Here is a 14,121-nt window from a genome sequence, read left to right as displayed (position 1 = left end):
AGGTGGCAGTTAACCAAATAACTTCAAAAAGCGGTAAAAGTAAATCATTAGAATTTTGTATTTTGTGGGTGATGACACGTGGGTATTACACTAACACTTAAGCTCTGATTTGCCCATCAAATTCTCATATTTTACACTTTTACCGAAACCATGATTATGATTTATGATATAATAACAATTATTATAATCTGATTAGGACTTAATTATCCATAAGATATTAAATAATAATGTTTTTGGATGATTTTGAGGTTAATCCACAAGTGTTGATTTTTCTTTGACAGTTGACACACGCAAATTTCGATTTTTTTGTGGGCCCCGCTTTCCATCAATTTTAGTTGCTGGTTGGTCCATCTGAAATCATTTTAGATCCAAGGGTCTCAATTGCATCATCACTAGGTTTTGATTTTCTACATATTGAATTTAGATTTTAGGATTTAGTCAATTGGAGCATAAGATGTCGAGTATCTTTCATATATGAAACTAAATAAGGAATTTATATAATTAAATCTAATTATTAAAAATAACTTTAATCAATTATTTTTATCGAATTCAATTATTAAATATAATTTTATTTTATTTATTTTTTGGTTTCTCTTGGAGGCAACTCAAAAATTATGGGGAGCCTTTTTAAGGCAGGAAAAGGTTGTGGATTGGGGATGGCTTGTGAAGGAACACGTTGAGAAGCATTCAAAGAACAATAATATCTATTCACAGCTGACATTCCATGTGTCTTGCACTTGATCATCTCTGGATTACATACATCAGATGAAATTCTAGCATGATTTCATGCTTTGGTGACAAGGAAACTCTGTGCAACTGCTTAGATTAATTTATCTATAATTAGTACAAAATAACAGCTTAAACTATTAAGCCAATTGAGCAACTGGATTTCCTCATAATAAGATTAAACTCAATGATTAGCTAATATTTTTCTTTGGTATAAACCATCTTATATCTGAAACACACAGCTCGCCAGTTAGGCGCATTTGATGCCCATCGCTTTGCTGGACTAAGCACTTCTGCTGCTACCAAATTCTAGACTGCAAACCAATTCGAAGCAAATTCCGAGTTTCCAACCATATATGAAGAGTAAGGAAGCAGGTAAATAGAAGCCAAGTACAAAGAACTCAATTGGCAATAACACGAGAGATAAAAAGACAATATCCTCATTCCCTACTAGAAGCAGCAAGCAAGCAATTGCTTCAACTCATTATGAGGAACTGCATATGCCACTACATTAGCGGCAGAGAGGCTGTTCCTTTGCTTATATACACCAATTCAATGTAAAAAAATTAAACCACAAAAAGACAACAGAAATGCCAATGATCACTAGCAAACATTTTGGAAAAGAAGGAATTATCTTGCAGATACAAGCTACATTAAGAATGCACTCTACTAGTCACTATGTGCTATATTAGACACAAGTTAAAGAAGAGCCCAAGGATGTCATAAATCAAGCTCCATAAGCACTAAGCAGGATGCACCCAACACTAGAAATATTCCCAGTACAAGTTTTCCACAATCAATTGGGAATACAGGGAAACCTAAAACCTATTTCTAAATTGATATAGAATCTAAGTTCAGTTCTTAGTTATCACTATCACTATTGTCATTATTATGAATAATACTGTTACCACTGATGTGATGATTACTACCATTGCCTGCCCTTCTACCGCGCTTCAATTGCGAGATTTCCATCTGGGTCTTCATGAAAAATTGCATTCTCTGCAATTCCAGCTCTTTGGCAAACTTCATCCTCGTTTTCTCCATTTCTACCACCTGCTGCAACTTGGCGCTCTCTGCCTGCTCATATGCTTCCCCAAATTTGAGTATGGCTTGTGTCAACATTCTAATAGAATTCCCCCACCCCTTCCTTTCCTTAACTCCTTTTGTATTCACTCCTCTCTGCACCCCCCTTGGCTTCTTCTCCTGTGGCAAACTATCATCAGAGTCTGGAAAATTCTCCTCCTCCTCCGAAGATGACTCAGTCTCCACCTGAGCGCGTTTTCGAAGCTGTGCTTTCACATTCTGATTCTTTGTTACTGGATTGCTCTTCATTTGTGCCTTCCCTTGAGGAAACTGATATTGGTTCGACCCACTCGCTCCACCACTACGAATCCCAACAGGGATTCCTACTGGGACTTTGCTAGACAAAGAAGCGGCAGCAGCAGTAGCAGTCACAGGGATCTTGGCGGCTGGACCAATTAACTGGTCCAACCGTTCGAAAAAAGGCCACTTGCTCGGTCCACCACCCGCAGCAATCTTCGCTTTCTCCAATTTATACTTCTTCTTCACCGTATCGATTCGGTTCTTGCACTGAATATCAGTCTTCGCTGCCTTCATATAGTCCTCCCTGCTGCTCACAATATCAGCAACTTCCTTCCAATGCTTCTGCTTCAGGTTCCCTCTGCTCAACTCCAAATATCTCTCCCCCCACGCGTCTATTAGCACGGCCGTCGCTCCCTCGCTCCAACAATCCTCCCTTCCGCCGCCGTTGGTCTTTGGTTGCTGGATCGGAAGAGTTAGAGATAAACTATTGTCGTTCTGCTGCTGCAGATGATGAGAAGACGGAGGCGCAGCCGCGACAGTCACTGTAATTCTTCCATTTGGTGGAGACGGCGACGGAGACCCTGTGGCCGCCGACGCGTGTGACTGGATCTCCTCATCATCTTCCATCGTGAAGCAGCGACAAAAATCAACGGCTTAGATCTGATGTTACCGAAAACAAGTAAAAAATGTACAAAGAAACAGGCAATTAAGAGAGGAGTGTGCGTGTATGTGTGTGTATATTAGAAACGTTGACGGGCAAAATCGGGGATTGACGGAGAAGGAGAAGGTGGGGTATGGAAGGGAGAGAGGAGGGGGGCACGTGTAGAAAAGAGAAGTGGGGGAAGGGATGAGGTGGAGGAATATGATTGGCAGTGCGTAGGGATTTCCGTCACCGGCGTGATAAGGAGAAGAGAGCTGCCGGCTTGGTAGTTGAAGAGCGTTAACTTTATCCGAGAATTAAAATTGACGGAAAACTCCATGGTGTTTAATGGGAATTAACGGACTCGCCTTTGGCAGATGCTGCCAGTTTCCGGTGATAGTAATTGCCTAAATTACCCTCTCGTGATAAAGCAGCGCGTAGGCGCCGTAGAATATATATTTTTATCTATATATAGTTAATTCGCGCAATAATTAGCTTCAAGGTGATCAATTAACATTAGGTTCCACATTATTTTGAGATTGCAATTTTTATTTGAATTTTTTTTTTTAAAATAAGGGTTTAATGGCTGGGGGTAAAATAGTCATGAGAAAAAATGTAAACTGGGAGAAAGACCGAGGACTGGGGAACCAACGAGGGTGACCGATGACTTGAGAGGGTCATAGGTTTATCAGTTATAGAAGGTAAGGCCGGAGACGAGAGAAACCGATGAGCTAAAAAGGAGTGTTTGGTGACGAGTCAAGGGAAGGAGTGTACAGTGAAAACCGAAAGTCACAAGCAGGTGAGAATAATGAAAGGGCGTCGACGGCAACCGACAGGTGTGGGTGAGAATGAAGTGTTGGGGGTTGGGGGGGTGTTAGAGAAAGCAAGGGTGTTGAGAAAGAGAAGGAAAAATTAAATTGGTTGAAGAGTGACGTCTCATTGCCGGTAATCCAGAATCGTGCTGATTCTTTGGCTTATTGCGTCAATTTAGGCTTATTTTGTTGGTGGATGCATTTGTCATGACATTATGATAGAGCATGCCATTGCCAACACAAGAATGATGCTTATTTATGCACAAAGTAAATATTAAGATTATTTTATTTAAATGTGATTTGATTTTAAATTTATTAAATTATTATTATTTTTAATAAAAAATATAAAAAAAACATATAATTTTATCGATTTTTTATTTAAAAATTTTTAATTAAATTTATATTAAAATAATATTATATAACAGTTAATAAATATTCATTACTGTATGATAATCTTATATCAAAAAAATAGGGTTTTACAAGGGTTGTGTAAATTTAGTCTGAGAGGAGAATGCTTCCCCCTTTTATTCTTTTCTTTCGTCTGTTAGTGACGTGTAACGGTCTCACTACCATTGGGTCATCTGTCTCTGCTATATGAATACGGACGTACGGGAATATCAGATTTTTGCTTCATGCGTAACGGTCATTTAATTCTCTCTGGTACGCATACGAATGGACCCACAGAGTAAATGGGCTGGCCACCTTTTCTCCTCCAAATTGGGCTGAGAGGTGAGGTTAGAACTGAAACCCAGGGGAGGTCTGAGCTGATAGCCGAAAAGACTGGGCCGGCCCGATTTGAGAGGTTTAAGAAGGAGTCTGATCTTAAAGCCAAATAGGCTGGACCTGATTCATGCGAGGGGCTTAAAAGCCTTCGGGTAAAGAAATGTCGTCATAGGACAGGTCTCAGACCGGGATAGTGAAATCCAGCGGTTATCATCGTAGATGCGATTAAAAATATTAATATAAAAATTAATATACATACAAATTGAATTTCAAATTAAAATAATTGAAATCATAATATATATATTTTTTATTTTTTCTTTTAAAAATATTAATTAATATTTATATTTTATTTATCATATTAATATTTTTTGTTATTTTTATAATAAAATGGTAAAACCTATTTAGTTAAACTTATAAATTTTAATTAAAATAAAACTTCTAACACAGCATTTGTGTGTATGTAAATCCAGCTATTTTTAATTTAAATTTAATTATAAACTGTATCATGATTTTAACTAATATGTGACATTTTATTAGCAAACGAGAAATTCTCTTAATTGACAAGTTTCTGGCTGGCATAAGATGAAAACCTCAGATTCCATCTTTTTCGCTGGTTTTACAAGCATTCCTTAATTTTTGCAAGATCCACTTTTCTAGATATCTTCATAATGGTTGTAATACAATATTTCAAGAATAGGTCCTACACATTTTAATTAAAATAATATATATAACTATAAACTACATCTCAAATCAAGTTTATAATTATAAATGAAATCCATATTAAAAAAAAGTGAAATACATATATTTATATTTTAGATTCATAAAGACAGAATTTAATTTGTCTAGAATCGTCTGTACAAGAACAATAAAACCAAAATACAAAAGAGAAGAAAATACCATATTTACAAGAACAAAAGAAAAAAAAATATAAAAAACACCCCAATATAAAAATATGTACATAAGCTGAAGCAGATCTCAATTTTCCTACTTCATTCCACTCTCGTAAACTCGTAGAAGCGGCGGCTGGTTCCTTCTGTGCGATTATTCAATCCATCGAACCACTCTTATTTTAGCTATTAATTAATATTTACGGTTTGTTTTTCATATATATATATATATGCATATGAAGAAGAAGCATATGATCAGACAAGTCGATCATCTATGTACAAGAATGTAATAGTATAGTATAATATAACTGTTGCCGATTCTTTGACCGAAATCGTCGATTTAATCTCCTCCCTCAACGATCTAAAGCATTTATCACAATCCTGCCAGGAACCACATGTTATAATTAGAATCTTAATCCAAGCCATAAGGAACATATACTTCATTACTAACAAATTGAATTTTTTATAACGAAATTTTAATTAAAAAAATTAATTTGAAAATATATTAAAATTTAAAAATAAATATTTAATTATTAAATATAAAAAATGTCACTAAAATTTTAGTGCTGCTGGCGAATTTAATATGTTTAGCCGTAATTTTCATCCTATTAAAAGTCTTAACTTTTTATTGTGAATTAATATTATTGTAAGAAAGAAAATAAAAAGGAACCAATCGTGAACTGTCGGACTTCTAGGCTCGGTGTGGTCTAGTCCATCTGCAGACGATTTTCTCCAGCTCGTCGGTCTCCTGAATTCCCCGCGTGGCGTCCCAGCTGCATGCAATAATCAAGTTTTATATTAGAAGTGTGTTTGGTTGCTAAGAACCATCGGAAAGAAAAACTCCTTTTTGCATGGAAAATCAAGGGGAAAAAAAAAAAAGAGCAAGAAGATGACTTACGTGTGAAAGGGGTCCCAGGAGTGCTAGGGGTAGCAGGCGAGTCAGGAGCCGAACCAGGATCGACAGAAAGGTTCTTGAAATTGGAATTAGTCCTAAGAATAGTGATGCTTCGAGTGATAGCCATCTCCTGATGAGGAAGGACAGCCGGAGCAGATCTTTGTGTGGCAGCATAGAAAGAATCATACTTGCGCAGTTTGCCGAGCCCTGAATCAGGCGCCGGCCCTGCAAGCGTTTCGTCCCAGAGCTTATGGAGAAACCCCATGATTTTATCTCAAAGTAGCAACCGAAAACAGGCTTTAAAACAGGATCTGGGCGATCGCTGCTTTAAAATTTCTTTCGTCTTCCAATCCTTCTGGACCTTAACGACTGTTACTAAGAGAGAAAGGGGGCGAAACGCAAGAGAAAATAAGAATGGAGGTTGAAGAGGTGTTTATCTATTTTAATATTAATTAGAATTCTGTTAAGGAGTGGAAGAATAGGGTTTTTTTTTTTATAGAGGGGAGTCCATATGAAGAAGAAGATTGAAAGTTGGTAGATATTGATGGCGATGATGATGCAAAGACTCCGGCTAGTTTGGCTTTGTTTGGAGCCGTTGAATTATGGGAAAATCCATTTTTAGATTTTCAAATATGATTATAATTTCACAATTCTATATTGATTTTTTTTTCGTAATTATCTTTTAATTCCTTAATTAATGATTAAATTGATGTATGAATTGATACAAGTGCATGACAAATTAAAATTTTAAAAATACTTTTACTTATTTTCTAAAATATAAGAATTCAGTCGTTAATTACAGTATAATAAAAGAATGAAGTAGTAATTTAACTTTAATTTAATGATAACAAAATTATCCAATTATGAAATTAATTTAATTAAATTGTAATGGAGTCTAATAAAAAATGAATTGATTTAGAGATGGTTAATTTCTCAAATTAAAATATTTTTTAATATTTAATAAAATTTAATGTATTTAATATGAATATAATTAAAAAATATATTTTTTAATATATGTAAAAAAATAAAGTGGAAAAAATTATAATGCAGAAAATATATAAAATAAAATGTAGTCTTGCATGGTAGACTTTCAATTCTCTCTCTTTCCTTTGAAAAAATATCTAAGTTATTTTATATAAAATTAATATTTGAGAATTGAATATTTTTCTTTTAACTAAAATTTTTGAATTTAAACTTTATATAAAATATTTTTAAAATTTAAAAGATAGCATTTACTTTATTAATAGATTTATCCAGTAAAAAATTTGAATTAATTGAATCAATTAATTTGAGATATTAAATGATTTTTTTTTAAAAAAAAAACCATATATTTGAGAGAAATAAAATGGGCCAATCAATCAATCAATCAATCAACCTCAAAATTGCTCATAAATGTCCGTTGTATTTGGTAAATGTCCCCACAAAGACTTCGTTTGAGTAATATATGTACAAGGACTTATATAGGAGCTATGGCCTTACACTTGCTTATGGTTGAAACTTTATTCCAATAATTCATTATGGTTAGGTTTGTGATTGTGATATAACATTTTAATTTTTTATTTTTGGAGGTTGAATTCATATGTACACTCACCACTAAAAATAATTATATTTTTTAAAAATAATATTATACTGATTAATTTAGATATATATTCCTCCATTCTTTAATATTAATTATTTTAATAATATTTAATTATTATAGTATTAATTAGTCAAAATTTACATTATTTTTTAAATTATTTTTTCAATAATTTCTAAATAGCGATTGTTTATAGGAATGAGTAATATTCTGTTTAAATAAAAAACACTGATCGAATTAAATTAATTCAAAAATTCGATTCGATTTTTTATTCATTTCAGTTTGATTTGGTTTTTAATTTTAAAAATTATAGTTAGTTCAATTTAATTCAATTTTAATTAGAAAAATTAAATTGTCAGGAGTTTTAACTAATATCGTTTGGTTAAAACGATATAAGAGAAAAAATAGATCGAAAGATTTTATTTATAATAGAAATAAAATTTTAATATGTAAAATTATGAAAATATCTAAAATATTTTAAAAAATAATTAAAATATAAAATTAATTCTTAAACGATAGAATTTTCATATCGAATTTTATGACAGGCCTATGATTATTGTCACACTTTTGAAAGTCGTGCGTTTCAAAATTTTATTTTTGAAAAATTATCATGAGTCTCTATCAGACGTCAGTTGCAAAAATTAGGTCTAGTTCAAGTCTCGAAAAACTATCGTGGGTCTCTATCAGACGTTAATCGCAAAAGTTAGATCTGGTTCAAGTCTATCGTAAAGTTTAATGCTAATTGCTCTATATAAAATAGTATTTTATTTTTATAATATAGAGCCCATGAAGTTAAAATATTTCAATTAAATTTTAAAATATTAAAAAATAAATAGTAAAAAATGAAAAAAAATTCATTAAAAATTTAACCGATCAAACTGAATTGAATCAAATCGAATCAAATCAATTTAATTCGGTTCAATTTCTATTTAAAATCAATTCGATTTCATTTTCAATAATACTATAATTTTAATTTTAATTTTAATTTATTCAATTTGATTTAATTTTAAACCCAATCAATTAAAATGCTCACCCACTTAAATTAAAGCATCAATTGCTCTCTTAAAAATTATTGACGAACAAGCTATTGTTACATTTATATAAAAATAAATTTTATATTCTATCATAATTTATACGAGATATTATAATTTAAGCCTGTTGGGTTTTTTTTTATGATGGGCCTTGAGGCTTTGTATTTGATTATTGTACTATAAACTCATCTCTTTATAAACTTTTATCTAATCAAGCCTTCATCTTTTGGAAAAAAAAAAAAAGAAATAGTGATCATGAAAATTTTTTCTTGCAAATTAAAAATTAATTATTTTAATATTATATACCCATAAAATTCAATATCATCATTGAAACTACCCAAAAAATTATTTTACTTGAAATAATAACTTAATTTTTTATATATAATCAATAACACACAAAACATTTTTTTTATTCAAAAAACACAAAAATAAGGTGGGACTAAAAATTATAACGAGAGATTATTTTTAATTTTATTATCATAAAAATAAATATTTTAAAATAAAATAATAAGAAGGCTCTTTCCTTCCTTTATCACATGAAAAATGATTTTTTATTGTCTTATTTTATATATTATTTTCTTTTGTAGATATTAATTCTATTAATTTTTAATAAAAAATAAATTTATCTTGCTTTCGAAATTTAATTTAATAAATTATTTAATTTATATGAAATGATAATATTTTTAAATAATTGTTTTTTATATTCATTTTTTCTAAAAACAGTGCATTATATATTTATTTAATTTTTATTAATTTGTTTGTACGCTTAGATAATAGTACGTCTTATAGCAGTCGAACAGAATATTTTACCCATGCGGGGACACTCAACAAATATCACTTGCGGTTGTGGGCTCCACTTACCCACGTGTTGTGGATCCCACATGCCCCAGATTGTATCATCATTATCCGACGTTTTTGTTTTTCTCGTTGCAATAACAAATTACTCCGTCAATATGTTTTTTTTGCAAAATATTAAAAAAATGTCGTACTTCGAAAATGATTATCAATTAAGTTTAATCTAATAATTAATTAAAATTAAAGCCCTCATCTTCTGGAAATGTGAAGGATTTTAGGATTGAATAAATCTCTAACCATTTCGAGAAAACTTTCAGAAAGTCTCCAACCAATCGGCAGACTTATTTAGGTCAAAGGCTGATACAAATAAGTAAAAGGATTAAAGAAAATTTTCAATGCGTAGAAATTAATCGAAGAGCCAGCTACAGGCAAACACTCCGCCTAGAAACTTGCTGTGGTTTTGGCTACCAGTCTTTCTTGGTTGCTTTGCTTCCACAGCTTCCAAGTTGCATTGGCCAGAAAATGCCTTCAAAATTTTGATCTCCATCGTCGGCCGATTTGAATCTGCTCCAGGAGAGGAGTGAATTGGGGTTCATGAAGCTGAAATACCATGAGGTATGTCTTGGGAGGACACATCCAGGCCTGAAGAAACCTTGTTTTTCCTTGTATTTCTCCGTCTACTACTACCACCGGCGGCGGCTCCTTGAATTCCTCCTCTTGTTCCCTTCGTCTTCTTGAAGTTTTGTTGGTGTTCCACCTGTCTTTGTACCGTCAAATCCAAACAATGATCCATCAAACATCTACATCACAGAGACCTCAAGAGTTAATGTTCATGTACATGTACTTACCCCTAGACAAAATGTCTGAAAGCGAGACCCAAATCCATGAGAATCCTCCACCTTAAACTCCTCAAAATTCATCTCACAGGAATTACTGATCTTGTCGTTGGTGCTGGAACTTTCATTGTAAGATGATGCGTAGGAAGAAGACGTAGTACTAGCAGCAGCTGCTTGAAAGCCTCCTCCCCCTCCAAATGAGTCGATATCTTCTTGAAACATTTCTTCAAATAACTCTTGTAAATCCTCAAAACTCTCCTTCCCATTTTCCTGTCAAATTCACATTCAATTATTGAATTACTGCAAATTCTAGGCAATCAAACTATTCTGAAGACCACCATTTGAGCAAGGCATAGATTGGCCAGCTTTAAAAAAGAAATATTCCAGAGAAAGCAGCAGATGCAACACAGTATATAAATAAAGATGCGCAGAGCAGCTGAACTCACATCAGGCTTTGTTTGGTTCATCATGGTTGCCAGTTCACTCAGAAAATCACCCATCCCCTGCGCAAAATCATAATAACACATTATAATTTTTTTACTTTCCAAGTTATTAGACTTAACCTTAATTAAAACAAAAACTAATGACTATACAAATTTCATTGCCAAACTAGTGATTACTTGAAAAAGAAAAGCACCCTCTTGGGCAAAAATAGCAATATTAACACACAAAAAAAATACCCAATACCCATAAATAATAAATAAAACCCACCTTGGAATATTGGGAACTGGAAGGAGAATTGGATACACATCCAAAATTGATTGGAATAGATATTAAGAAATAAGAAGGAAAGGAAAAAAGAAAAACAATTGGATGTCAGCCAATATAGCTTGAATAAATCACACAAGCCTCAAGGAATTTATTGAAGGGAAAGAAGATATTTTTTGTGTGTGTATATATAATATTTTCCTGTAATTAAAATTAAAGAGAGAAAAGGAAAGAAAAAGAGAATCTTTTGAAAAATCCAAGAAAAGAAAAAGAAGCATACATTTTCGTCATCATCACTGTCATAAGCACCAACATCGTACAGAAACCTCTTGTTGGTGTCAGAGAGAACTGTACATAAGAACAGAACAGAGTCATTAAAGTTTTTTTTTTCATAAAAAGCCAGAGCAGAATCTCTTGCAATAGCCCAATAATCACATGCAAATATTAAAAGGAAACTAATTTCTATTTTTCCCTTCAATAATGCAAGTTGGCAACTTGGAGAAATGCCGTCTAATGGAAGAACATATCTATTTTGCAAAAAAAAAAAAAAAGACAAGAAAAGGGATTTTCAGAGAAATTACCAGAGTAGGCTTGTTGTATTGCCTGAAAGTTCTGTTTCGCTTCTTCTACAAACTCTGAATTCCCCGAAGGTGAACAGCGATCTGGGTGCCATCTCTATCCCAAACAAACACAAATCTCTTTTACTATAACGTTAAATTTTCCAAGAAAATTTTTACTTCTTCCCAGAAAGTATATTTCCTTAGCACACCAACCAACCAACTCCTAAACAAAATTAACTTGCTTTTTCGGTTTCTAAAATACAATATCAAACCCCATAAATTATTTTAATTATTTGTTAAAAAAAGGTAACTTACAAGCTTTTTTTAAAAAAAAAAAAAATTGGAGAAAGACCCAGATGATTTAAGTGTGATGTGAAGAAACAGGGGATAAATAAACAAGGAAGGGCAGTTAAGGTCTAACCAGAGCAAGTTTCTTATAAGCATTTCTAAGCTCTGTTGCTGTGCATTCCTTATCCAATCCCAAAACTTGATAGAAATCTTTGCTTTTGCTTTTATCTTCTCCATCTGCCATTCTTCCTCGCAAAAAAAAATTCTTTCTTGTCGACAAATTACACCAACCCAGAAGCTAAAACACAGAACCCATGTACACGAATCACCAAATATGAAAGAAAAATCAAAGATACTGCATGGAGCCTTAGCAGCAGTTTCCCTGACGGCAACTGTTGAAGAGAGAGAGAATAAGAAAAGAAAGCGTAGGTTGCTTGCTCTCCTCTGGCCTTTGCTTCCCAAAACGCTAAGGCTCAAGAACTCTCCAGAAACGGGTGCATTTATATAGTTTCTTAGAAAATAATGTTTATAAATTGTAAGAACGTGTTAAAAAAATATCTGAAAGATGAGGTCAAGTTTTTCGTGGACGGTACAGATTTAAAGGAGGAAGAAGAGGTGACTAGAGAGAATATTATATATTATTTGTCTATTATTGTGATTCCATATAAATTACTTTTAGAAAAAATTATTTTTTAGTCAACAAGATTTAATATAATTAACACTACTATCTCTCTATTTTGATAATTTAATACTTAAGTCATCACTTTTTTTTTTATCTAAATTCATAGTCTTTTCGTTCAAAATAGCCGTTTGGAACACGTGAATTGACAAAATTAACCATCGTCTTCTTTTTTTTTCTTCTTTCTACTCTTTCTGCAATTTCTTTTTTTTCTTCTGAAATTTCACATTGAAAGAAGGATATTTTTGAAAAAAATTATCATATCTCACTTTTAACTATTTGACTAAACGATTTAAATGGACGAAAGGACTCCGAATTTAGATGAAAGAGAAAGTGAGAAATTTAAGTATCGGGTCGCCAAAATAGAGAAATAAAAGTATTAATTATATTAAATTTCAAGAATTAAATAGTAATTTTTTCTACTTTTACAAAAGGAAAAATATGTAAAAATAATGACGAAATTAATAATTTTATAAAATAATTATATATTTATTATTAATTTAATATTGCAAATCAAATATTTATACCAAATCAAAAATACAAAACTTGTTTGAAACGTGTTGTGATTGATCTTTTTAGACAACGCAAAAAACAATATTGAATTATATTTAATATAGATAATTTAATAAATATATACATTAATTCTTAGAATGTTTTAAAAAATTATTTAAATTTGTAATTTAAAATAAATAAATAAATTATTTATTAGTATCTGTGACAGGCAAACACAGACTGGTTCAAGTGATGTGAACTTGAGCCACAGTTTATTACAATGAGCTCCAAATCACGTGGCTTTTGTACACTTTAGGACCATAATCTCCCAATTTCTCCTCTCTGTAAAAGATAATGGAACTTTAAATTCCCATTATTATTTTTATTATATTAAATTGAATTTGGATTTTGCATTCTGCTTGAGCAGCAAATGGCTTTGAAACAATCTGCAAATAGAGGAGAAAGTGGAAAGCCAAAGATAAAGATCAGCTTAGAACCGACAAGGCAGCCACACAATTTGGCTAGTTGTTGGAGTCATCTGGTCAGCAATTGCAGGCCAGTAGCTGGCTCAACTTCAACTTCAAGAGAGAGAGATGACGCAGATAGATATTTTAGAAACTATTTGTCCACGTCAGCCATCAATTTCCCAAACCCAAAAATGTGTGGGCCTTCTTTTCATTCTAGTGGCTGTGACATGACCATCAAAAACCAAATCCATCCAAGTAGGAATTTAACAACCCAGCAACAAAAGTAGCTGCTGCTCTCTCTCTCTCTCTCTCTCTCTCTCTCTCTCTCTCTCTCTCTCTCTCTCTCTCTCTCTCTCTCTCTCTCTCTCTCTCTCTCTCTCTCTCTCCCTTTTTTTCCATTCTTCTTTTAAAAAAATTATTATTTAACTGTATATTATAAAAAACTCATATCATTTTATTTTAAAAAATATATTAAAATATTTTTAACATCCTAAAATTCATAATTAATTTATCTATTAAAATTTTTTTAAATATTTTATTAATATAATTTTTATAAATATAAAAATTAACTAATAAATTTTTTTAAATTATATAAATTAAATAATAAAATATTTAATTAAAAGAAATAAAAAGCTAACGAGTAAATTTTTTAAATCGTTAATAATATTTTAGTGTATTCTTTA

The 14,121-nt window shown here is 32.0% G+C and overlaps 3 protein-coding genes across 6 annotated transcripts; all 3 read right to left on the bottom strand.

Annotated features, from left to right (window-relative positions):
- Positions 1-1,277: 1,277 nt before the first annotated feature.
- Positions 1,278-3,491, bottom strand: LOC110626951 (trihelix transcription factor ASIL2). Its single transcript, XM_021773149.2, has one exon. The coding sequence runs from the start codon at positions 2,674-2,676 to the stop codon at positions 1,588-1,590; it is 1,089 nt and encodes a 362-aa protein (XP_021628841.1). The 5' UTR covers positions 2,677-3,491; the 3' UTR covers positions 1,278-1,587.
- A 1,513-nt stretch (positions 3,492-5,004) lies between these two features.
- LOC110626150 (dormancy-associated protein homolog 4) lies at positions 5,005-6,526 on the bottom strand. 3 transcript variants are annotated; one of them, XM_021771917.2, is made up of 3 exons: positions 6,010-6,524; positions 5,782-5,884; positions 5,005-5,492 (listed from the first exon to the last, which is right to left on the bottom strand). In XM_021771917.2, the coding sequence occupies exons 1-3, from the start codon at positions 6,269-6,271 to the stop codon at positions 5,465-5,467; spliced, it is 393 nt and encodes a 130-aa protein (XP_021627609.1). In that variant the 5' UTR covers positions 6,272-6,524; the 3' UTR covers positions 5,005-5,464. The 3 variants fall into 3 exon arrangements, with proteins under 3 accessions (XP_021627609.1, XP_021627610.1, XP_021627608.1); XM_021771918.2 differs by having other exon boundaries at positions 5,801-5,884; positions 6,010-6,520; XM_021771916.2 differs by having other exon boundaries at positions 5,005-5,884; positions 6,010-6,526.
- A 3,136-nt stretch (positions 6,527-9,662) lies between these two features.
- LOC110626549 (dnaJ homolog subfamily B member 6) lies at positions 9,663-12,294 on the bottom strand. Of its 2 annotated transcripts, none has more exons than XM_021772519.2 (6): positions 11,934-12,294; positions 11,534-11,627; positions 11,233-11,300; positions 10,691-10,747; positions 10,257-10,514; positions 9,663-10,169 (listed from the first exon to the last, which is right to left on the bottom strand). In XM_021772519.2, the coding sequence occupies exons 1-6, from the start codon at positions 12,042-12,044 to the stop codon at positions 10,092-10,094; spliced, it is 666 nt and encodes a 221-aa protein (XP_021628211.1). In that variant the 5' UTR covers positions 12,045-12,294; the 3' UTR covers positions 9,663-10,091. The 2 variants fall into 2 exon arrangements, with proteins under 2 accessions (XP_021628211.1, XP_021628210.1); XM_021772518.2 differs by having other exon boundaries at positions 9,663-10,165; positions 11,934-12,293.
- Positions 12,295-14,121: the final 1,827 nt, after the last annotated feature.

This window comes from Manihot esculenta, chromosome 11 (assembly GCF_001659605.2).
Source record: "Manihot esculenta cultivar AM560-2 chromosome 11, M.esculenta_v8, whole genome shotgun sequence".
NCBI lineage: Eukaryota > Viridiplantae > Streptophyta > Magnoliopsida > Malpighiales > Euphorbiaceae > Manihot > Manihot esculenta.
This window is presented reverse-complemented; position numbering and strand designations above follow the sequence as displayed.